The sequence below is a fragment of the Sphaerodactylus townsendi genome, linkage group LG12 (assembly GCF_021028975.2).
Source record: "Sphaerodactylus townsendi isolate TG3544 linkage group LG12, MPM_Stown_v2.3, whole genome shotgun sequence".
NCBI classification, from domain to species: Eukaryota; Metazoa; Chordata; class Lepidosauria; order Squamata; family Sphaerodactylidae; genus Sphaerodactylus; species Sphaerodactylus townsendi.
In genome coordinates, this window is record NC_059436.1 from 1,610,757 (window position 1) to 1,635,615 (window position 24,859).

Here is a 24,859-nt window from a genome sequence, read left to right on the forward strand (position 1 = left end):
GCTCCACATTCCCCCCCCCAAAAAAACTTGGGTTTTTCAAGAATCACATTATGTGTGATTCTTTCGTTTCAAGGCGGCTTGCAGCCGAGCAAATGGCCATGGCTGTGAGCCATGTTAAAACAAGAGAATCGCACATAACGCGATTCTCGAAAACCCCTTCCTTGGCTCCCATCTGCAGAGCCACGCAGGGGAAACAGGCCGTATCATGGCCCAGGGGGTCCTGCCTGCCTGTGAAGCACAGGCTGGGGGGGGGGGGGGAAGCTGACAGGAAGAACAGAAACAATGCACCTTCGTGCAAAGGTGTGTGCGCTGTCCACTGGCTGTCCACTGAATAGCAGGCCATGCAAAGAGGCTGGGACGAGGGCAGGTTCGTGTAACCCACCTTTCCCCCACTTTTACTGGCCTGTGCAGAAAGGGCCTAAGAAGATGAATCTTGTGGACTGCATACTAGACTTTGAGATGAGGTGTTGGAAGTAACAATGTCTGGGGTGCAAAGGAACTGAAAAGAAGACGACCAAGCAGGGGGTGGGGCAAGTGGTCAGCTAGAAAGGGTGGTAAGATTAGAGACCCTCTCATCCTTTCCACACCTTTTGTCTGACTTAGATTTATAATCTCAGGTCTGATTTCATCCTCCTCTGAAGTCTCCTCTCCTTCCCTTGCTAGTGAGGTAGATGAAGGCTTATCCCCGTCTCTCAGTTTTCCTATCTGAAATGCAGAGCCTTAATAAACATTTAACTTTACCTTTAATCAGTGAGTCTGCTACTTTTCTCCATAACTAGAACTCTATCAAGAATCTCATGAAATGGACACCCAAATCAATAAGCTGAAGAGACACTGATAGAAGTATGGTTGCCCAGCTGAACAGCCAGGGGCGAAGCTAGGGAAAATGGAGCCCGGTGCAAAATCTGAGTTTTGCTCTCCCCCCTCCCCATGTTCGTTTGTGTGTTTTATATTTTTGTGTTTTTTCAATTTTAGGCCTGCAGGGGGTGCAGTTTTTAGGCTAGCAGCATCAAATTTCCAGGATATCTTTAGGAGACTATCCTGATTATACCAGCCAGGTTTGGTGAAGTTTGGTTCAGGGGGTCCAAAGTTATGGACTATCAAATGTGTAGTCCCCATCTCCCATTAGCTCCCACTGGAAACAATAAGGGATGGGGGCACCCCCTATGGGAGTCCATAACTTTGGACCCCCTGAACCAAACTTTACCAAACTTGGGTGGTATTATCAGGAGAGTCCCCCAAAAACTCCCTGAAATTTTGGCTTCTAACCTAACAAACTGCGTCCCCTGTAGGCCTAAAACCGAAAAACACTAAAAAAAATACAAAAAAGAAACCTGAAATTTTTGCTGCCTCGCCCCCCCCAGGCGCGCACCCAGTGCAATGCACACCCCTGTTCCCCTTGTAGCTACGCCTCTGTGCACAGCCCATACTGGATGGATACAGCTATAAGAAATAAACTTTTGGTCAAGTCAAGGGCATTTTGCCCTTCCTCCGAGAAACTCAGAGTGATCTTTCATGGGGGTTCCTTGATACATCTTAAAAAATAACCCAGAGAAAGAAACTCTCAATCACAGTGCCACTCAGTACTCTTTAGTACTGCACAGAGATTTGAATCCAAGCCTCTTTGGTCCAGGTCTATCCACTCTACCACATTAGCTTTTTAGCCACTTCAGAGAACTGGACAGAAGCAGAAATCAGGTTTTAGAAATGGAAGCCTACTGAAGAGAAGTAACAAGGCTCTGAGAAAGAATAGCATTCAACAAGCCTCTCAAAACAGCCAGCAATGGCAGCCAGCAAAGTCTTTGGACTTTGGAACTTACTCTAAGGAAGGGGTCTTCACAACTGCAGCCCTCAGAAGCTTATTCAGATACTATGATACTACAGTGAAAATGATGTATGCAAAGTAAAAAACACGCGCCAAAATAAATATATACATACACACACACACAATAAATCTAATACTTAAAAAATGAAAAGTACTAAAATCTCCCTTTTAGGATTTTAGCTTTGCACCAAAAGATTTATATCTGCTTCCAAAGTGCGTAAAAATCATGTAGAAACAGAAAAAAAACTCAGGAAACATTCCTTGGGAGTGTAGAGAAATGCAATGTTGTTTCAACTGCAAAACTACATTTCCTGAGTATCTGTGCTTTTACTCAATCAAATTTCTATTAATTATGACTGAAAAAATAAGATTGAAAAGCTGTGTGCAACTAATGTTGCAATCACTAAAGGCAGGGGAGGGGGAAAGGTGCAGAGTTGCTTCTTTTTTTTTTTTAAACAGCTCTTTAGCCTACTCATAATTTGCCAATATGGCTAATAATCTGTTCAATCTGTACTGCTGAATTTAAAATTATGCACCTAGAAAAACAGACCTGCTCATCTCACATAAGTTATGTATGCATTAACATCTCTGCCAAAAGAAAAGCAAATGCCACTCCAGCTTTTCAAATTATCTGAAATTCTTCTCATACCTGACAGCAGCAGGATTCGGAAGCACTAATGTCCAGAGTTCCCACTCCCAAGACAACTTTGGTACAAAACTAAAAGAACCAAGTATCTAATCAAACATACCCAAAGATGCTTTGTTTGCAGAAGGTATAAGAGGTTTTTAGGTACCACAAGTGAAATCACTTTCTAAAATGAAGAAAAATGGGTGCCATTTTCCATTGGAAAGGCTCAGAGTGGCACAATTTTTAGAGTGCAAACAATTAACTCAAACAAAGAGGTATTTTTTAACAAAACTTCTCTCCAGAGAAACATACTGAATATGAATATTCTGGACCAGGAAAGGATTTATCACTGTCCAGTGGCAAGAATCTGGGTCCCTGAGGTTGGCAACACCCAGTTACCATAAACTGCCAGGATACATTCTCTACCCCTTGCAATTCCTTGAAAAAAATACTTTTTCAGCAAATCAGTTTTCTGACTGGGCAGCAGGTATCAGCAGCTACAAGGTCCTGGCACCAATCATTAGAAACGAATTAAATGGCTGTAAGAGACACACCCTCTCCAAGGAACCCGAGGCAGGCAACTACTGCTGATGGAAAACAGGCAGCCCTGTTTTTAGGATTCATTCTTCGTAATAATACATCTTCCTATCGATCAGGGCTTCCCTTATTCTCATCTCAACCCCCTTGAGATTCACAGTTGGGTCACAGAGTGTCTTCAGTAAAGTGTCCAAAGATGCATTCTTCCCGTTTTTATCCAGCCATTTCCGAAGCATCTGATGGTGCTGTTCAGCCACATCGCCGGGGGAGTTTAATTTTGCCGTGTCAATCTCGTTGTACGTCAAACCAAGGACCGACATGTAGGAATGCCACTTGTTGAGGGGCACCTCATCCACAAAAAGAAAGAAAGACTGACGCAAAGCTAGAAGGAAAGCAGATAAAATGCTGTGAATGACATAATTCTGTGGAAATCAAGGCAGTGGGGAAAAGTCCAAATAGTGGGATACCTGGGGCAGAATTAATTTAACAACAACAGCAACAAATCTTAAGCCTGTAAGTGCCAATAAAAATGATATTAATCTCTGAAGGCAAAGCCTGAACACAATTCACAGGTATTGGCGACAGGGCTTCAAAGTGATATGACAGCAGGATGGGCTGAAGATAGGCCACAATCCATCAGTAAATCCCTGGCTGGGTCATGATAGATCTCTGAATGTTCCTGCCTCAGAAGCCACAGAGAGCCCTCATTTTGGCAGCTGTAGACATTCCTGACCTGACCACTGGCATGCAGTCGTTGGTAACATCCAGATTGGACTAATGTAATGGACATAATGTGGTCCAGAAACTTCAGTTGCTAGGAAGTGCAGGAGCAAGATTATTAACAACCTGAAGGAAAGGCTGCCTCCACACATACATTCTAGTTCAAGGCTCCCTATGGGATTCTTGCTATGGGAACTAACCAGTGGTGGGATTCAGCAGGTTCACACCACTTCAGCAGAACCAGTTGTTGAAATGGTGCTTGTAAACAACCAGTTGTTAAATTATTTGAGTCCCACCACCAGAACCAGCTGTTGAATTATTTGAATCCCACCGCTGGAACTAACACTTTCACAGATGGAGGTAGCAAAATTTGCAGTAGTTGCACCACAGAAGCACAACAGGTACAAAAGTCCTTCGCCCCCCCCCCCAAAAAAAACCCTCAGAAAACTTGTCCAGAAAGCCTTTGATGACTTGTCATGAGTTTGAGGCTGATTGCATTTTGTATGACATTTTATTTATCATTTAATTGTTGTGGAATCTTGGACACTCATATAATTCATTCATATAATTTTCTTTAAACAAACAACATTGCCCTATGTTCTTTGGCTTGAAAATAGCTCTTGGGATGAACTTAAGTCTTCTATTCTGATTTGTAGAAAGTTCCTGTGTTGGATTAGACTTTTAGTAATGGCAGTCAATTTGGATGTAAGCAGCTGATTCTCTAGAGTTAAGAAAACTGACACTAATAACAGTTACTTAAAAGTTTCAGATAGGATGGTACAATATGGTAGTATCAACAGGCTGCTTGTGACAAGTCCTTCTCGTAGCATTTTTTGGGTGCAGATGCTGGAATTTCTGATGTACAGTAACTCAGATGTAAGTATGTTTTATACAGGCAGATATCCCAGAGAGTGGGGAGAAGCAGTTGTGAGAGATTATGGCCCGTTATGCACGGGCCACTACAGAGGCTGCACAGAGGCATATATGATACCAGTGTGGCCCCGGGGCCATTCGCACGCTTTCAGGCAAGCGGACCCGGAACGGCCGCGGCCTGTGAACCTCTGTTTTGGTTCCCCAAACTTACCTCTCCCTGCGGAGCTCCACAGGGATGAGAAGACACACCCACGCTGCCCTCTGACCCCCACAGCTCCGCAGGGAGAGAAAGTAAGTTTGAAGGAAACAGGAGGTGCCTAAAAGCGGCACCTGCAACCTGATGCTGTTGGCATGGCACCCGTGGGAAAACGCTGTTTCCCAAAAGCCTTGCTCATTGAGTGAGGCAAGAAAACAGCATTTCCCCGCCAGTTGCATTCTTAATTATAGATCTCTTAGGAGATTTTACAAAATGTCAAATGGCAGAGCACAAATGTTTTAAGTGAACAAGATCAGGCCAAACAGCACCCATTGCAGAGAGAAACAGGTACATTTTACTGAGGCCCAGGACTGCCCATCCATTGTAGTCAAAGTGAAATGTATATTATTTCAGAAGTTAGCTTTTTTTAAAAAAAATATCATGCATACAAAGGATGGGATTGAGGCACTACAAACTGTCCCATTGGGTCCTCTCATTTATGGGATTGAGACACAAAACCATCATGGCACAGAACCAGCAAGCACTATTTTCCCTGAAGCGTTCCCCTCCCATGTAGTAAGTACAAACATCAGTTGCAATGTCTAGCAATCCTAGAAACAGGCCCACGTTAGGTTCACTGTGAGTTCGGCTCAGGTCTCTGAATACTGAGGAACAATTTTTCTTGCACTGACATGTGCACAGGAATATGCTGTCCAGTGTGTTCAAACTGGGGTACAAGATCAGAAGAACACTCACCTTCTTCTGCGTCCTTCCCATTTGCAGGAACCAGCTTCCCCTTCTCCTCTTCAATGAGTACTGAGCATTCCTACAAGAAGTCAGAAAGGAGACAAACTTAATAAGATGTCTCATGGAACAGTATAGGGGGTATATGCAACACTGTAGGCATTGCTGCTGTCTAACTCTACAAAGGAACTAGTTCTAGTGAATAGCTGAACAAGAGAGTGGGTATCTGGCTATTTGTAATTTAATTAGCAGAATCAGCACTGGCCTCTTTTGTTCCAAGGAACCCTGTGGACTGATCCTAGGCTTACAAGTTTGATTTTGACTTTGTTTCATGATTCAATCAGTATGCATGCAAAGCAAGCCTCCAGTTACCTTCTCTCGCAAAGGAATGGTTTCTTCAGGCTGCCCTGTTGTATTGGAGCCAGAGTGACTCTGGGATGCCAGGTCTACTTGTGCATTCCATTCATTGTCTCCACTCTCTGGTTGTCCACGAGTCAATTTTGTCTGCAGCCACAGGAGAGTCTTGCAATAAGTACAAAACTTGCATTAGCCCACACATTTACAAAGTTAGTAGTAGGCCACACTGAGAGGGAGTGAGAGCAATTGAAAGACAAAATCAAGCAGCCGGTAGAGCAGCAATAGGAAGTCTCCAAACAGGAAAGAGACTCCATCAGCTGCCAAAAGATTTCGGACATTGTTATTATTGTTGCTATTACCATCACCCCCACCCCCACCCCCACCCCCCACCCCCCACCACCCCCACCCCCACCTCCTCCTCCTCCTCCTCAATTCAGAGTGGTTTTCACCACAAAATATACATTGTAAAATATAAAATAATATACATAATAAAATACAATATGTTCTAAAACCTGCACGCATAATGCATAATTAAATAATCTTGGAACTTCTGGATGTCCCAGCCCTACCCTAAAACCCACAAAACACAGAGGGGAGGGACAAATAAAAGAAACAGGAGAAAATGAGGCCAGAAATGATCGAACCATAATTCAATTCTGTCCTCAACGACAGACCTGGCTGAACAGGCCCTGCAGAACTGAGACAAATGTCATTTGACAGAGTGTTCCACCAGGCTGGGATCAGGACCGAAAAACCCCTGGGTTTAGTTGAGGACAGGAAGACGCTTTTCAGGCCAGGGAACAACTACCAAGGGCTGCTAAAGGTTTTAACCTGTTTGTAAATTGTCCATAGTCATGCCATTTGAAAGATAGCGTATTAATCTTCAAAATAAAGTCCTGTCATTTATTGTCAGGGTGAGAGGGTGAAATCCTCCTTCTCTGCAAGATCTCACTAGTCCCTCACATGTTAACACTTAATTTTTACCTCCCACAGAGTTGGAAGCAGATCACAATTACTCACCTTTGAGCGGATCGAGTTTGCTTTAGTTCCTGTTGTGTGGTCTGCAAAAGAGGACAAAATGCCATTAGTCAACATCAGCCTGAAAAGCCCAGATCAGGGCTATAGAAACCATTTTAATCAACTGGACAAGAACAGGGGTTGCCTCTTGCCCAGCCGTCCTTCTCAAGCTCAACATTCTCAAAACTGTCTGATGCAGAAGAAGTGTTGGTTTTTATACCCCATTTTTCTCTAAAGAATCTTAAAGCAGCTTAAAATAACCTTCCCTCCCCCCCCCCCCCCCCAGCAGCAGTGGCGTAGTGATTAAGAGCAGGCGCATTCTAATCTGGAGGAACCGGGTTTGATTCCCAGCTCTGCCGCCTGAGCTGTGGAGGCTTATCTGGGGAATTCAGATTAGCCTGTGCACTCCAATACATGCCAGCCAGGTGACCTTGGACTAGTCACAGCTTTTCGAAGCTCTCTCAGCCCCACCCACCTTACAGGGTGTTTGTTGTGGGGGGGGGGGGAGGGAAAGGAGATTGTAAGCCCCTTTGAGTCTCCTATAGGAGAGGAAGGAGGATATAAATCCAAACTACTCCTCCTCTTCCTCTTCTTCTTCTTCAACAACAGGCAACTTGTGAGGTAGGTGGGGCTGACAGAGTTCTGAGATAACTGTGACTAGCCCAAGGTCACCCAGCAGGCTTCATATGTAAAAGTGAGGCATCATACACAGTTCTCCAGATTAGAGTCCACCACTTTTAAGCATTGCACCATTACACTGTCTCTGCTAAAGAAGCCTATCAAAAGATTACCCTCCTTCTCCAAAGTCGAAATGGCTGCACCTCCCACTCACCAAGGCAACAGTGAGAAGACAGCTGTGTCTGACAACCTCTTTGTTCTGTCAGAGAAGCTACAACAAATTATCAATGGACTTTGGTTTCCTGCAGTAACCATGACAGACAGGTGAAACACTACATTCTCCCTTTAGTACAAGGTGCTGCACGAATGTCACTGTCCTTTCACAGATGCAATTAAATGCGGCAATGCCTCTATCTTAAATGACTTAAAGAGGGGATTATATAAGTTTATGGATAAGTCTATCACTGACTGCTGTCACAAAGGTTACATTTAGTTCACTGGATTTAGTATTGTTTGTGGTTTCATGTGAAGTCCTACCAATATGAGCACGATGGAGGCAAAAATTCCTTTCCTATTCAGTGTATAAGTTTTGAAGAAGAAGCAAAAAAAGAGAGAGCAGAATGCAGAAGCAGCAGCAAGTTTAGAATCCAGCATCTGGAAAAAAATTGTACTTTTTAAGACAGCAAATTTCTAGACCTTATGCAGCAGAAACATATTAGAAAGCATGTGGGCCAACTCCAGAAAAATCACAGAAGCCGCAGAATATGATTTTCAGCAATTGGAAGGCAGGAGCTTCAATGTTTCTTGCCCATCTTCTTGACTAGCAACTTCAGAATTAAACTATGCCTGATTATAAAATACTGGTTGCTGTATTCTGTAAATGTCAGTGCTTGGGCACAAATTTTTGGTTTCTTTTAATATAGGATACCCAAAGCCCCAGAATTACAACTATACCCTGCCCATTGACAACTGAGAAAGTTAGGACTTGTCTTCCCAGTAGTTAAGGCTGAAATACAATTTTACCTCTGGAGCACTGGAGAACTGGAGCACTGGAGCGCTGGAGAGTCTTTCTGTACTTATACATCACACAACCGAGGATAATCAGAAGAATGATGCCCAAAAGTATCCACAGTGGAACAATTGCTTTGGAATCTCAAAAGAAAGATAAAAGATAATTAAGTAGGCATGTAGGTAAAATCCATTGTGTGAGGCCAAAGGCCACTTCACAATATAACAAAAATAACTGCCCAGGCAATAATAAACAAATATAATTAGGGAAGACAATAATGAAGTTATAATTAGAATTGCTCGTAATACCAAACTGGACTACTTTTGGCCCAATACTAGAAGGAACGCTGTCTCCCCACCTGAGCGCACACACAACCTGCACACACAGAGAAACCTACCGCTCTTTCCTGATGGAACAGTTGGTGAGCTTGTTGTAATCGGCACACACTGTATATCACTTTGTGGCGTGCAAGGCTGCACCATCTCTTCTCCATCAGGGCACCTAGGAGACAGAAAAAACACTGTACTTTCTCCAGGAGAAGACAAGAAACTCGAATTCCAGACTCATCGTGTGAAATATATCTTCAGAATAAATAAAGAAGTATAGCTTCCTCAGATAGGCAGATAAGCAACATTATGATGCAGTAGAATTATTGATTGATTGATTGATTGATTGATTGATTGATTGATTGATTGATTGATTGATTGATTGATTGATTGATTGATTGATTGATTGATTGATTGATTGATTGGGTTCATAGACTGCCCCCGGAGGGCTCAGGGCGGTGAACACGTATAGATAGAGCACAATAACAATTTAAAACCACAATTTCAATAAATACAGGCTCTAATAATTAAAATATAAACCCTATCTCGTCTTGAAGCAGCATTAAAATTAGCATTAAAACAAGAATGGCATCTGCTATCAGTTCCCTCTAACCCCAAAAGGGGAAGAGACGGTAGGATCCACTTGATGTTGTAAATGGAGGGGGCCCCTATCAACTAGGTCGCATTAGGTCGCATTACACCAGCCAGAAGAACAATTCACACTTTTGTGCTGATCATCTGGAAACAAGGCACCTGGGTTCCAGTTGTCATAAAGGTGCTGCTTGTATGTTTACAACTCTCATTTGCCTTCCTATTTAAACCTAAGACTGCACACTTCCCTGCCTAGTGTGCAACTGACTACAGATGTACATTTACTGCTTTTTCTACTGCACAATTAAACCTCTCCACCACTCTTAACCACTACACCACGCTGACAGAAAGGAGGTGTGGGTAGGATTCCAGGCACTGTAAAATCTTCCTAACCTCTTGCTATGAGAATAGAAAATGACAAGCTTGTGTTTCTAAAAAGCATCTAACATGCATTGTTTTGAACTGACCTGGGTTTGCAGGTATGGCATGTTTCACATGGCTGGCTGGGGGAACAAAAAAAGGCGCCCTCCTTGCAGGCACATTCAGCATTGCTGGTTCTGGAACACAACTTTAGTGTCACTTGATCTGGAAACACAAACACACTTGAGTTTGCATAGTTTAATTCTTTTAATTCCCAGGGAATAAATACAACACGCTTAATTAATTTTCACCTAAGCACCTGTGGCTTTTGTACAACCTGGACGGTGCACGGATGGCAATTTGGCATGAGCAAAAACCAAAACCCAGTGAATCTAGAGACTTTCAGTTTAAAAAGAAAACAAACCTGTAGTCTTTACAACTGTGTAGTTGGTTTGGAAATGCTTGTAGATATGCTTGACATATCTCAGAAAGTCAAAGGAAGTAGTTGAATTAGATTCCCAGCTGGAGGACAGGTATTCCTGCCCAGCTGCCTGCTCTGCCCACAAGTAGCAAAAACAAAATAAAATCGTGCAGAAAAAGTAAATTGGCATAAATGCAGAATAGAGAATCCAGCTTCTCTTGATCTAGAATGTTATTAGTGTTTAGCATGAAGTTCACACTGCCCTGAGTAGAGAAAGCCTAAGAGTGCTTAGCACCTTCCTCTATAAGTTTGAAATTATGTGCAGTCACTGATATACGTAAACTAGCTTTATTCTGAGTCAAGCCTATGGTCGATACTGACTATTCGGATGGCAGCAACTCACCAGGGTTTCAGATTATGGTCTTGCACATCACCTGTTACCTGAGCCTTTTAACAGGCCATGCAGGAAATGAACTTGGGACTTCCTGCATGCAAAAAGATGCTCTACCACTGTGCCGTAGCCACTCCTCAAACAAACAGAGCCCACCCTCTTTGAAGGACAGCTGTTCCAACCACTAAGCTGTTGGTGGATTTTGAACGTAACCCAAGGCTACCCTTAACATGAGAACCTCCCTTCCCACTTCTTCCCATGCAAAATACCTAGAGGTCTGCAGACTTTGCAGGGAACACACTCATGGAAAGAATTCCAGTGTGTAGAGAATGAATCGTTGGAACAGGGCTTGCAAGTCGAGTTACTGCCAGAGGTCTCACAGTGTTGTAAGACAGAATTACCTGCAAGAAGGCAATCAAATAAGAAGGCATAAATCACTGAATCAAGGAGTATAGATTTTAAAATGACAATCTTTCTGTTCCCCCCACCCCTGGTATACAAAGTCTCCATGGTATGTTGTTGTTACCATTAGGTGGCAGGAAGAGTAGATTTTTTAATTATTATTGGGGAAGAAGAGCTTGGATTTTTCTGTCTCAAGTACCAAAAGTTCCTGGTAGACTCTTCTATGAAGAGACAATTAAATTGGGGGACTAGCATCAATCCTCATGTTTACTGGGCAGAATGGCAGGTGTATACAGTGGCACATATCTAGCTATTTTCACGGTCCACATATTTCTTACACCTTTATCCTGCCCTTCCTCCAGAGAACTTGGGGCAGATTAAGTGCCCCTCCAATAGTTTATTCTCCCAGCAACACTGAGGGAAGATTAAGCTGAGAGAAAGAGACTGGCTGAAAGTTACCCAATGAGCTTCATAGAACTAATTTTTCCATTTATCCAAGACCGACCAATATTGATTGTTCAAAGTGTCAGGTTCAATATATATGAACACATCTAGGTTCCAGATCTAGGTTCAAATCCTCGCTCATTCCGTGAAAGTTCGCTGGGTGACATTGAGCCAATCATATGCTCTCAGTCTGACCTAACTCACACGGTTGTTGTGAGAATAAAATAGAAGACAGGAGAAGGTTGTCAATCATTTTGGATCCCCACTGGGGAGAAAGCTAGAATATAAGTGAACTAAATACATTTTAAACATTCATGAAAGTAAGCAACAAAAGTATAGCAAGGGCTATACTGTATTGCACCCTGCACAAGCAAAAAGGTGGCTCAGTATATGCCATGTATAACTTAGCTCAAGGGGCTAATGTGAGGGGTTTTTATCACGCTTCTGCAAGGGCACTGATACATGTCAAAATCTTCCAGTGGACACAAGCCAAAGCCCCTGGAGATAATCTTGGTATGGCAAATGCAAGACATTGCTATTTTATATTATATTAGCTATTGCTAATCAACTCCCGAAGACCACAACTGAATCTCTGTCATTTTAATGGAAAAGCTATTTCATTAAAAGAAAAATAATTTTCCCCCAGTGGCCAGTGGTGGCAAACCTATGGCACTCCAGATGTTCATGGACTACAATTCCCATCAGCCCCTGACAGCATGGCCAATTGGCTGATGGAAATTGTAGTCCATGAACATCTGGAGTCCCATACGTTTGCCACCACGGCCCCAGCCTGAGCAATAGGACAGTAATCAGCTGTTAAACTAACTACCTAAAACTCTATGACTCTATTGATTCCAAATCAAGCAAGTTTTAGATTGTTTTCAACTCAGCCATTGAATATTAGCAACAAACTATCCCATGAATAAACAATAACCAAAACTAGACCAGTCATCAGTCACAATAAAAAAAAGACTGAAGGAGGTCTAGTCCTATCTTTTTCTGAATCTGCAGGTGTACCTTGGAATCCTTACAGCAAACAAAGCTGAAATATCATTTCTCTTCCTACAGTAAGTTTATCCCCACACTTCAAGAGTCTCCTTTGTAATGCTTTTTCTTTTAATTAAGTTTGTGTATTTCTTGAACAACTTGTGCCCAACTCATATTGTTCCACAAGGAGCAACACAGGTAACTGAGAAGAGTGAACTAAGGGTCAGAGAGATCTGGGGAACATGGTACCTGGCGGGCACATCCTGCAGAGATGCCCTTTATGATCATAGAACTCATTCACCTCGCGGCTCAGTTTTGAGACCACAGGAGTGGAATTCTTCTGAGAGACACTCAACGCTTTGGTGTGGTACTGAAAAACAAAAAAAAGTGTGGGTGAAAAAATTAGTCAGGAAGCTTTTTTGTTCAAGCAGCAAATGTCTACTATACTCTGTTCCACAGAAAGATGTTAGTCCGGTCAGTTAAGGTGCAGTGATTGAGACAATGGTATGCTTCTGCATTAGAATATAGTCCCGAACGAATATGAGAATTATCGTTCATTTTTACATTGTCAAAACCATTATTTTGTGCATTATTGAACGTGGTGCTTTGATACAAGAGCATTTATGCCAAAATGTATTTTTACTTTCAAACTTTCAAATGGATGTGGTGGGGGGAAGAGAACGGCTAGGTAGGCACTAGGCCCAGGAGGAGAATTCTACAACAAAAAAGATCCAGCACACTGTGTTTTGTAGAAGATACAACCATCTTCTAATTGTTCCTGGGCTCTAGCCAGAACTAGTTCAGTACCCAAGTAACAGCTGTACAGGAAAGGTGGTTTGGGTTGGCAGTTTGTGTTAAGTTGGTCCTGGTTCTAGCTATCGTATTCCAGATGGAAAGACTGGATTATGATTTAAATTAGAGAACAAGATTTCTAACAGAATTAGCCAGGTTGCGTTGTCTCCGTTGTTGATTTTAGAGAAAACACATACGAAGTCAATGCTGCTAGCCTTTATTCTGCAGTGAAAATGTTTCTGGAAATTCTTCTGCTGGTGAAAAAGGGTCTTTGATCACCACAGAGGCTATGCTGAGAAACATGGCACCTACATGTATGAAAGTCAAGAAGAATAAGGGTGAATGGGTGAGACTGAGCAAAAAGCTGACTGGATCTAACCAACCTATAATAATTATATTGTGGTTGGTCCTCATACATTTCTCTCCTTCCATGGACCATCATAGTTGACCTACAATTTTGCTGATATATGTAGATGTGCCTTGCTCAGTGATAATCCTCAGGACTGTCACTCTGTTTATTATCAGCTTTCCTCTTGTTTGAGAACAAGAAAGGAAAACATACTAACCCACTTGAATATGTTTTGAAAGTTAACATTTGTCATATGCAAATGATCTCCTTCTGCTCTACAATTACCTTCTACTTATCTCAATAGCTTGAGCTCTAAACAGCTACCCATCTTGTATGGAAAGCTTAGGGGAGAGGAAGTCTATTCAGTCTTCACCATCCATCTATGTGTCAAATTAGTTTGAGCATCAGGCTAGATTGTACCATTGCCTCAAAAGATAAGGTCCTTTTTTGAAATAATGGAGCTTTTTCCTCTGAAAATGTTCTGTTTCATCCATTCTTGGAACAAGTGTCTTTCAGCGTAAGGGCATTGTTCAACTAAATACAGAACTGTATCACTGAGTTTCGTAAATGACTTCTCTGCTTATTGAAGCTCTTTTAAAATTTACTTTTATTTCATTTGCGCTATTTATAGTATACTTTCTCTCTGAGATGTAAGGTGGATTACACAATGTAAGTCATTACAGTCCACAGGATGGAATATTTTAAAAAATGATTAGGACTGCAGAAATATGAAACCAAACAGAAATCTGAGTTAACGCTGAAACAAAGCAGAAGTGTTAACATGCCATGTTAAAGATGCAGAATGTACACAGTAGGATCATACAGCAACAGACAGCAGGTACTACACGCAGTAGAATAATCCAAGTCAAAGCAAGTGAAAGGGAAAGTTCTCAGATATCCTGTGAATTGTTAACAGTTTATGATGACTCTATAGAAAAAAAGTATTCTGATGCAATTGCAGCCAATAAAGCTGGGGGGGGGGGGTGCAGTCTAAACCATCTCATCTGCTTTTGATGTAGAAATGGCTTTCAGCAATTCTTATCTGAGTTTAGGGGGGAAAGGGGGCTCTTGCAAGCCCAACCCACAAAAAGACTCCAGAGGAGCTCGCCTGACAATGAGAAATGTTCAGCTCAGTGTTCAAAGCTTGGAACTCAACAACGGGGAATTCCCCCTGTTTTGAATGGAATTCCCCGACCTTCCTTACTGATTTAATGGAAGTCAGCCCTGGACACAGAAGATTTTGGTATGTTTGTGAGCCCCTAACTGGCTCTGTTGGGGGAAATTCTGGGAGATGAAGCCATATTTACTCTACTGTAGGAATGATTTATCATCAGGAGAGATGCAAGAAGTGCTCTGAGAAGGTCAGGGGCATTTGACTCTCAGGAAATGAATGTGTTTAATGAATTCCCAGTAAATTAACATGGATTTCAGAGATTAAGTCTTCTAACCACAAAGGTTAGAGCAGTACTGGATTGTGGTTTCCCATCCTACAAACCTGTTACTGCTGATGAGAGTAAGATCTGACAGATGCAGATGCCACACCTGTTCACAGATGTGAAAACTGGCATGGACACAGAGATGGGCATGGATAAATTATTAGGGACTGTGGTTTTTATTACTGTGTTAAACTTGCTGAATCCAGGATCCTAATTTGTCATTTCTGCATCATTTATTGTTCGCTTTAGTTCTGTTTTTAGATTTCTGATTGGTTTTACAACCCTAATTCTATTAAATTGTTTACTGAATGTCCCATCCTGTTGATTATATTGACTCACTAAGTAATCTGCCTTGAATCCAAGTGAGGAAGATGGCCAATAACATATTGGTTCCTAGGAGGAGAGTAGATGGTGAAGAAAGGTAGAGTCCCTGTAATGGCAGATTTTCCTGATGAAACCAGAAGCTATTGAAACAATCAAAATAATTTGCATTGTTGCATAAATTGTCAATAGGCCGGGTGAATTCCCCGAAAACTAACATGGATTTCGGGGATTAAGTCTTCTAATTACTTTCAAATTACTCAAAAAGCCTCTTTTACAGCTATTAGATAATTTGGCTGGGTTCCTCAACTGAATGAAGCTGAGTCAAAAATATGGGGACAGATTTCCTGTGCAAACTCAGGCTCAGAGCAAAGTGTTTTGTGTGTGGGTGTGGAATTCTCATGGAATATATTTATCTGATGTTTTGTCATCATTTTGCTTTAATTATTTCAAGGAAACTTAATAGAGAAGCCTTCTGGATATGAATTTTGATGAATTATAATTGCATTTTGACCTTGGGATTTCTACCATTATTATTCTCAAAAGCCTTCCGTTATAAGCAAGTCTACACCTGAGGAGGCGGGGGGAGAAGAAGCAGTAAATATAATGCAATTTATGACTCTGATGGGAAATGCATTCAGATGGTATTGGACCACTACTGAACATATGGGAAAATTTGCTCTCTTCAAGTGCTTACATACTAACCATCCTTTTGAAATGTAATGCTGTTCTGCCTGTATATGCAGGCTTAAGAAGCAAGAAGGATGCTGTAGAAAAGTCTAGAAAACCTGAGCAAATATTGTGTGGGAGAAACTGGTTCTAGTGTAGCAATGACTTCTACCTATACTAGACTGCAAGTCATAGATCGTAAGGCAAACTCATAGATCGTAAGGCAAGACCCAACTGCACAGGATAAAGGGTGCCCATGATCTTTTGTGTGACCAAATGATGTCTACAAGACCCCAAAACAGAAGCCACACACCATTTAATAGGACCACACCATGATTTGGACCATCATAGCTACTTGCAACCCTTTTTGTGAGAATATAGAAGAGTGTCTTTGGTTTTTGGTCTTTGAAATCAGGGGCAATGGTGTAAATTAGGGATGAACAACAGTTAGCCAAAAAATTACCCTCACAGCCACAACTAATAAAAATAGCAATAGCCATTATTACTCTTAGCAGTCCACCCCTAGACAACATATGGGTGGAGAGGAAGAGGCAGAAAAGTAGTACTAGTAGTAGTATGTGTTCCTCACCCCCCCCCCCTCTCTCACTCCCCCCGCCCAATAACTTTTGGCCAAACAGAGGTTTTCTGGAAACATGAAGAAGACCTGGAATATGCTTTGTGTCCAGAGCAATAAGATATTGCTAATCTGGTATAGAAGTTAGAGTGTGGAACCTAGATTCAAACCCTCATTTTCTTATGGAAACACAGTGTCTAACCTATCTCACAAGGATATTTTTGCGAGAATAAAGTGGAGAAGGAGAGAACAATGTTGCAAGCAGCTTTGAGTCCCCATCGAGGAGGAAAGTTAAGACCAACAATTTAAAATGCCAGCATCTTACTGAATCTTAGCACCAGTTATGATTCACCAAGACAAATGTAGACACATGTTACTCCAACTGAGCACCTCTTACACTAGACAATGCACTGTACATAGGCACAACAGCCAGTTTAATGCTAGAAGGGGTAACAAGGAATGTACCGCTGCCAAAGACTTGGCCCGTTTCCCTCCTCACTATCAAAGAAGCGCAGCTGCAGATCAGCAGCTTATTTGCTTAGTTTCCTCCCCGCACCTCCCTCCACTGGGATGAAGACCAAGAATGTTTCCAGAATGAATCATGCAGGGAGGGGGAGAGGCACAAAGTGCTTATCCAGCATGCACCTGATTTCTCTTTCTAGTTGCAGCTACTCTGTTGAAAAGAAGCACATTGGGTCCCACAGTCCTAGTTCTCGACAAGCAGAAGGTGTTTGGATGGCTGGGGGTGGGGCAGACTTCATCAGCTTGCCCAGCAACAGTACCCTGAAGCCTGGATGACTTCACTCCTACAAGGCTTCCTGTACATTAATGAGCTCTGTTGGCCATACCATTTCCTCTCCTCTTCAGATCTCTGCCAGGTTCTGTTGCTCAAAAGACAGAGAGAGGCAAGGGTCACTCCAAAACAGAAGCACAGCCGAGTCATGGCATGGAAAACTTCACCACAAGGTTTGCTGCATCATTCAGATGCATAAGAACATGGGAAAAATCATACTGGGTCACCCCAAAGGTCTCTCTAGTTCAGCATTCTGTTCAACCAGCTACCTCTAAAAAGCCTACAAAAGCGTGGCCACCCTGCTTAAGAAGCCTACAAACAGGAATAATATTGTTTACCCAGGTGCAAATTGTTTTCAGCCATAAAGAAAGAGAATTTGTATTCCACCTTTCTCTCCTGTAAGGAGACTCAAGGTAGCTTTCAAGCTCCTGTCTCTTCCTCTCCCCACAACAGACACTTTGAGGTAGGTGGGGCTGAGAGAATTCAGAGAGAACTGTGACTAGCTCAAGGTCACCCAGCAGGAACGTAGGAGTGCGGAAACACATCTGGTTCACCAGATAAGCCTCTGCCACGCAGGTGGAGGAGTGAGGAATCAAACCCAGTTCTCCAGATTAGAATCCACCTGCTCTTAACCAATACACCATGGTGGCTCCCTGAGTTACCTCTGAAAATTTCACAACAGACCTATGCCGTGAGTCATCAAAAGTTGAGAAATTCCAACTAAGCAAAATTGGCATAATGAAGACTCTAACAAAGGTGACTCCAGGGTACAGATCCTTAGGATAAGTGTGCAGAATTCAAAATGGATATCTATCTTTCTTCAGCTGTACTGGTTCTGACGGGGTGGGGGTGGTGTTTTCCCAACCCACGGGGGAAAAGGGCTCAAGTCAACAAGTGAGTGCACACACATTTTGCTGCTGTAGAATAAGAGCCTCTTTTTCATGACTCAGGAAGAGCCATATATAAAAAAGAACACTGATCTGGGTGAAATGGCTTCATTGAACAACTAACCAACATTTTATTATCACCCAAGAACACCTCTGCTTTTCAAAGAAGGCTAGTCACACATTTGACTGAGAAAGACAATGGATCGGTAAAAGAGGTGCATGCAAGAACTGGTCCTGCCCTCATTACTGTAGGAAGCTGATCAGGAGATAAGTTTGCCTGGGAGGGAGGGAGGGGCAGTTAAAGCCACAAGTGATGAGCTCAACAAAATGATAATGTAAACAAGAGAGGGTAGCGATCACAATGATGTCATTCTTCCAGGCACAAAAAAAGCACCAGATCTTAAAATAGCAGCCCTTCCCTCAATTGCACAGGATGATGCAACCTCCCCTCCCCTCACAGACCCCCTGCCTCTTTTGGAGGATGAGGCATTGCATCATCCCTTCGGGAACCATTTGTGTCAAACTCTAACAAACTGTTGTGCTGGATCATTGTGAGTTTGGCACTCAAGACCCCTTAATTTGGCACTCAAAACCCCCTAATGAACAAGATACGAGAAATTAAAAGCAGTTTTACTTGGCTACATTAGTAAAGTAAAAATTCCCTGCTACTTTTCAGGAACATGAGTAACGCCTGTCTGCATGGCACCTGCAGGTTTTGAATGACAAAGTGACAGTTGTGGAAGAAGCATTCAAAAGAAAGAGTAAGCAATCTTCCGGTTACATCTGGGTTTACAAAAAGCCATTATAGTAACGTCCAAGATTCAGCAACATCTTTCAGAAGACTAGCCACATCAGTGTGTTGCAAACAAGATACCAAAAAAGTGTTGTGGCACCCTGAAGACCAGCAAATATTTTTCAGCAGAAGTTTTGTGAACTGGAGTCTACTTCAACGCATGCCTGAAGTTATAGAATAAATGCACAGGTCCAAACTGGGGTTGCCAGCTCCAGGTTGGAAAATTCCCGGAGATTTGGGGGGTTGAGCCCAAGAAGGGTGGGGTTTGAGGAGGGGAGGAACCTTGGTGGGGCTTTATGTCATAGACTCGATTTTCCAAGCAGCCATTTTCTCCAGGGGAGACTGATCTCTATTGCCTGGAGATCAGTTGTAATAGCACATTTTCAACTACCACCAGGAGGCTGGCAACCCAAATACAAGCAGAAGAGAGGGGGGAGAGGAACATGCAAGTACAGGAAGATAAAAAGGTCCAATAGTTTGGGAGATAGATAGTACCCGACAAACAAGAAAATAAATTCCTGCCAAAGACCGCACCCTCTGATGACTTCACTATTGTGAGGTCAAAAACTGTGCTTAAGGATCAAAGTATCTCAAAACAAGTTACGTCATCCAAGCAACCTTAGGTAAGACTGCCCCCAGCACTTGTAATATTATCGCTGTGGCTTCCTGAACTGTGTTTTGCCTCACGTGCTATATGTAGCATTAAACAGAACTTAAGCACGCCAGGGGTGTTCTTAAAGCCACACAGTTGTTAACAGCAAGGGGAGACTGTATAGCTGGAGGCTACTCTGGTTTCAGCCTGGTGATTATCGGTTCCAATGCAATCGTCACAATACAATAGCCATGCAAATGGCGTTTCTCCAGTGGTACTGCAGAAGAATGAAGGTGCAAGCTTCTAACTGAAACCCATAAGGTTAACCACCTCTACTGAAACCAAATGCTAGCCAGCTTCTTCACTTTAAACAGCAAAGCAAGCTCCATTAAGCAAGATGTGAACAACTCTTAGCTACTATAGAGATGCCTTCATCATCACACCTGATGGGTGTGATAGTTTATTCCACACCCCAAGAAAGGAAGAGTTGACAAGATGTTCTAAGTAAACTTGAGACTGACTTTAAAAACAAACAAACAAATCTGGCAATAGTTTTTCTTTGGTACTCGTAACAAGACCTGACCTGGATAATCCGGGATAGTCAGATCTTAAAAGCTAAGCAGGGTTGGCCCTAGCTAGTACTTGGATGGGAAGACCACCAAGGAAGTTCACAGTTGCTAGGCAAAGACAGGCAATGGCAAACTACTTCCATTTGTCTCCTACTTTGAAACCCCTACAAGATCACTGTGGCCCATTATGTGTGGAGCACTTTCCTCAGGACTCTCTGCTGCACAGTGGGGTTGTAGTGGGGTCTCCTAATGTTTTTCTTTTTGTACATGAGGAGGTATCCCATTGCCTGCTGAACAATCCTGCTGTTCCTGCTTCTTTTAACTCATTCCATCAGTTCACTCTTAAAGGCACACATCTCATCACACCCGGTAGTTGCAAGATTGCTGGCTTTATTAAAACCCTTTGGTGTTATATCAAAATTGCTGCTATTGTAGCCCTTTTCCAAAAATAATTCCCTGCCCCCAATGAAAGGGCAAGGCTATTCCCTGGATCACACCCTGCTGAAGAAGGGGACCATGTCCTGACCTAGAACTAATATTCTCTTCCCTCACTACACACACACACACACACTTCCTGCCATGGAAGGGGAGAGAGACTTCTCATATCAATATTTCTTGGTATTTCAATATTCATGTATTAGATATGTCATTATTTTGATAGATCTAATAAGGTACAAAAGCTTGAAGTTGAAATAAAGCTTTAAAAAGCCCTCCCCTTATTGTTGAAAAATAAAAGAGATAAACAAAAGAAAAGAAAAGAGACTAATGAGGAGAAAAGGGGAGGCTGTTTTGAAGAGTTCAACTGCTCACCCACACTGCTGATTCTGGATGTTTTCAGAACTAGGGGGTCTAAAATCCAGGCCCTTCCAGTTCACCTGTCTAATTTAAGGTCCCCAATATCTGGGGAAGAGAAAGCTAAGAAAAATTTGCTGTACAGCCGGCAAAATTGCCCCTGTTAGCAATGTGTTGTCTGGGGGCACTCGGAGGTTCAACCAGAGTGAAATGCCATTCCACTGGAAGTCCTTAAAAAGCCCGCTCGATTATTGGGGAGGGCAGGGTAGAGTGAAAAAGCAAAGAATAAGGCAGGGCCATTTGTTTCATCTTCCCTGTGAAGCAGGGAAAGGGGTCACCTTTTTATGAGAGATTATGAGATCTGATGTGCAGCGAGTGTGAGGGTGTGTGTGTGTCCATAACGGAATCTTTGCCCTGAAAAGAATCTCCCTTCCACATGGGGCAGAGCACCACTGTATAATCAGCCTCAAAGTAAGCTGCAACTTGAAGGCAAACAAAGAAATGGTAACTCAACACAGCTCATCTACAGGAGGGCCCATGGAGTACCATGCTTGCTTTTAAACATGCAAGCTCAGAGGAACCAGATTCTGGGGGTTTCAAGCCTCTGCCCCCCACCCCCAGTTTTTGGATTCCTGCAAGTCTGATCATTGCAGAAAAAAAGAAGAGAGTTGTGAGCCCCATCATAGACTCCCGGGCATCTTATCTAGTTGGGCTCTCAGAGGACCTTCTTTGCATGCTGACAGTCAAGGCTCAATCTTATCTGACAATTGCAAAGGTTTTTTTCCCCCTGTGAGTCTGTTGTTTCAAAATAAAACAAAAATCTAGTAGCACCTTAATAATACACCGCTACATGTTTCTAATCTTTCAAGTGCCACTGGAGGTTTGTTTTGGTTTCACTCTTATCACCGGATAAATAATCTCAGCCGCTGGGATCCTCTCTCGTTGCCGGAAGTCCTGAAGGACTCACTCCGGCGCCACAGAATAAGACAGGAGTTTTTTATTCCAGGCCACCTTAAAGATGAACAAAACTTCTTCCAGCTGAAACTAAAACAAATCTGTCATGGGTAGAGAATACAGAGCTAGATGGACTAGCACAACTTCTGGTGTTCAAAAACACTGGCTCCTTTGCTACTTTCAACAATAGCTCCACTCCGGATTCCCGCTGAACTGAAATTCGCAAACCAGGATAAAAACTCCCCTCCCATTCATCAAATTACACCGACTCTCAAGAGCACCCGTGAGGCGGCCGACTCCTTCATGGTGCCTTTAAGGAACGGGAAATCACGCCGAGGAAATAAGGGCTCTCTGTCTGTTCCTTTCGGACTATTCAGCCAATTCCAGCCAGCCAACAACCAATATGGAAACCGTGCAAAATATATAGTTCCCGCCCAGTAAAGATCACGTCTAAGCTAGCACCGATTCCCCTTAATCCTTTGGATGCCATCATAAAGCTGAAGGTGGGTGAGCCGCCCGGGACCTTCCCCCTGGCAATCCAACTTCTGCGACGGAGCCCGAGCCAAAGCGTGGGATGGCTCCAAGGAAGAGGCTGCCATCCCGGAATAAGCAGCACCAGACCCAGAACCACCGCGCCGGTGCTGAAACAAACGGAAAGGGAAGAGCGTGCGAGAAAATGCAGCAGTTCAAATCTGACCCGCGACGGCTGCCACGCGCGGCACAGAAGCTGCCAGAAGCGGAGCAACTCCCCCGGGCAGAAGGCCAACTCCTCCGCAAATGCACGTGGCTGCGCGAGCCCGACGGAAGGGGCAGGAGATGGGGGCGGCTCAGAAGGTGTCACTTAGTCCAAGGGGAGAGGGAGCTCCGCTATCTCTCGCGCTCCCCCCCACCCCCCAGTCCTTCCCCTCTGCCCGCTCCACTAGGTTTCTCCACGGGTCTTCTGACTGTGGTGGGCTTTATGAATGCGTCACGTGGGAATGCAATGATCCGGGTCGAGATTCGCGGGACTGGGGGGACGGGACACGAGCAGTCCCAGAGACAACTCGGCCAATGGAAGTGTCACGTTTGTCTTAAGGAGCAACTGGTTGGTCGCCGGCGAAAACACCGCTCCCCTTCCCACCGAGCGTCCTCCGCAGCCCGCATCCAGCAGGCGGCCTGTACATGCCCGGGCATGCCCCCAGCCCAGAGGAGCTGCAGCCAGGCTTCCCGGCAGTGCGACCCCCGGCCCCAATTCTCTGCCCCAGCGGGGGAAGGGCTGGCTCCAAACCCACCGCCCGCACACCCAGGCCGGGACCCCAGTGCTATTCTCGCCTCCCCGCCCCCCGCAACACCGCTTCCAAGCCGTGGCTCCGGGCTCCCCCGGCGTGCGAGGGAGGAGGGGGCCCGCCGCGGAGACACATCCTCCAACTTTGCAGGGAACTTTTTAAAGCGGGACGGGGAGAGAAAAGCGACTGAGAGAGACAGCCCCTTCCCAAAGGTTGGAGCCGGGACGCCCCCAGCGAGGGTGGCTGCCCAGAGCCTTCCTCCGCCGCACCCCTGTCTGGGTGGCCTCCCTTCCAAAGCCCGACCCTCGCCCCTCACATCTGCCCAGATGCGGCCACCTTCGCGAAAACGCAACAGGCAGCAGAGGAAGCGTCGGTCCGAAAGCGGCCGCGAGAGCTTCGACTCACCAGCAGACAGAAAGGCAGCGAAAGGGCCAGAAGCGCCCCGGCAGGCAGGGCCGTCCGCATCCTCCGCCACGGGATCGCCAGGGGCAGCTGCGCCCACCTGCAGGGCCCGTTGCGAGGCTGGGGACGGCTGTGCGCCTCCTATCCCGTTGAACTTCAGCTCCGCTTCACTGCCAAGAACCTCCCGCTTCGCCAGCCACCGACTGTGTGAAGCATCCCGGGCCGGGGCAGGTTGTGGTGCAGATGATGTGAGCAGAGGTTTCCGCCCAGAGGCGGTTTCAACAGGTCTCGGCGGCTCCTCTTATTCGGCCCTGAGTCTCCCGCGAGTTCCCCGAGCGGTGAGCAAGCCAAAGTTGCGCAAACTTCGCCGTTCAGGCTGCGTGTTGAACAAGTGGGCGGGAGGATGGAGGAGGGGAAGGAGATACTTCACGCCTGGAAAAAAATAGTGCAGAAAGACTGCGTGAGGTTTACTTACTGTAGGCCTTCAGGAGGAAAAAATGGCAGAAGGAACAGTAGCGATCTGAGATCTGCAGGTGACCCCACGACGTGTTGCTAGCAGACGATAGGGAAGACCCCCAACGACTCCTGATGAAGGTTTCAGTGGCAAATGCCAAAGCAGGATTGCAGCCAAATGTCAAAACGACCAAAGTAACAGCTACAGGGTAATCTCAGAACTCTAAGAAGAAATTGGCACGTGTTCAGGTTTTCTGCTCCTTGGCTCCATCAACAGTCACTGGGCATGAGACACCACGAAGAAAGCAGGCAGGGCAAAAGTTGATTCCTTTGAAAAGTGCCTTTGGAAGAGTGTTGTACAAATATCATGGATGACCAAAAAGACAAAAAAGAGGGTTCCAGACCAGTTCAAGGTTGAGCCCTTCTTAGGAGCTAAAATGGCTAAACTGAGGCTATTGTGCTTTTAATATTTTAAAATCTTTTATTGTATTGTGACCTTTTGGGTTTATTAAAAACCAATCATAGATTTTGTGGCTGACTTCAAAGCTGATGTTTTTTTCTATTTAACAATATGCTTCATGTTAATATTACTTGTTTGATATTTAAAGTATTTATTGTTGTTTTGATTTTTTAAAATCCAAACAGCAGCCTGAAGACCTATTAAGAGTGCAGGGGATGTTTTATATAAATAAACAGTAGCCCAGGATGGAACAGAGCAGTTGTTATTTAACCTTTATTAAATTGGACCTATTGAAGCCTGGTGTACCTCCAT

The 24,859-nt window shown here is 44.0% G+C and overlaps 1 protein-coding gene across 1 annotated transcript; it reads right to left on the reverse strand.

The window, feature by feature from the left end:
• Nucleotides 1–1,163: 1,163 nt before the first annotated feature.
• LOC125441986 (tumor necrosis factor receptor superfamily member 10B-like) lies at nucleotides 1,164–24,859 on the reverse strand. Its single transcript, XM_048513073.1, has 11 exons — nucleotides 24,854–24,859; nucleotides 23,638–23,932; nucleotides 12,748–12,816; nucleotides 10,883–11,014; nucleotides 9,909–10,026; nucleotides 8,922–9,025; nucleotides 8,539–8,667; nucleotides 6,901–6,941; nucleotides 5,896–6,045; nucleotides 5,536–5,605; nucleotides 1,164–3,372 (listed from the first exon to the last, which is right to left on the reverse strand). Exons 1-11 carry the CDS (start codon nucleotides 24,857–24,859, stop codon nucleotides 3,074–3,076), a joined length of 1,413 nt encoding a protein of 470 aa, XP_048369030.1. The 3' UTR covers nucleotides 1,164–3,073.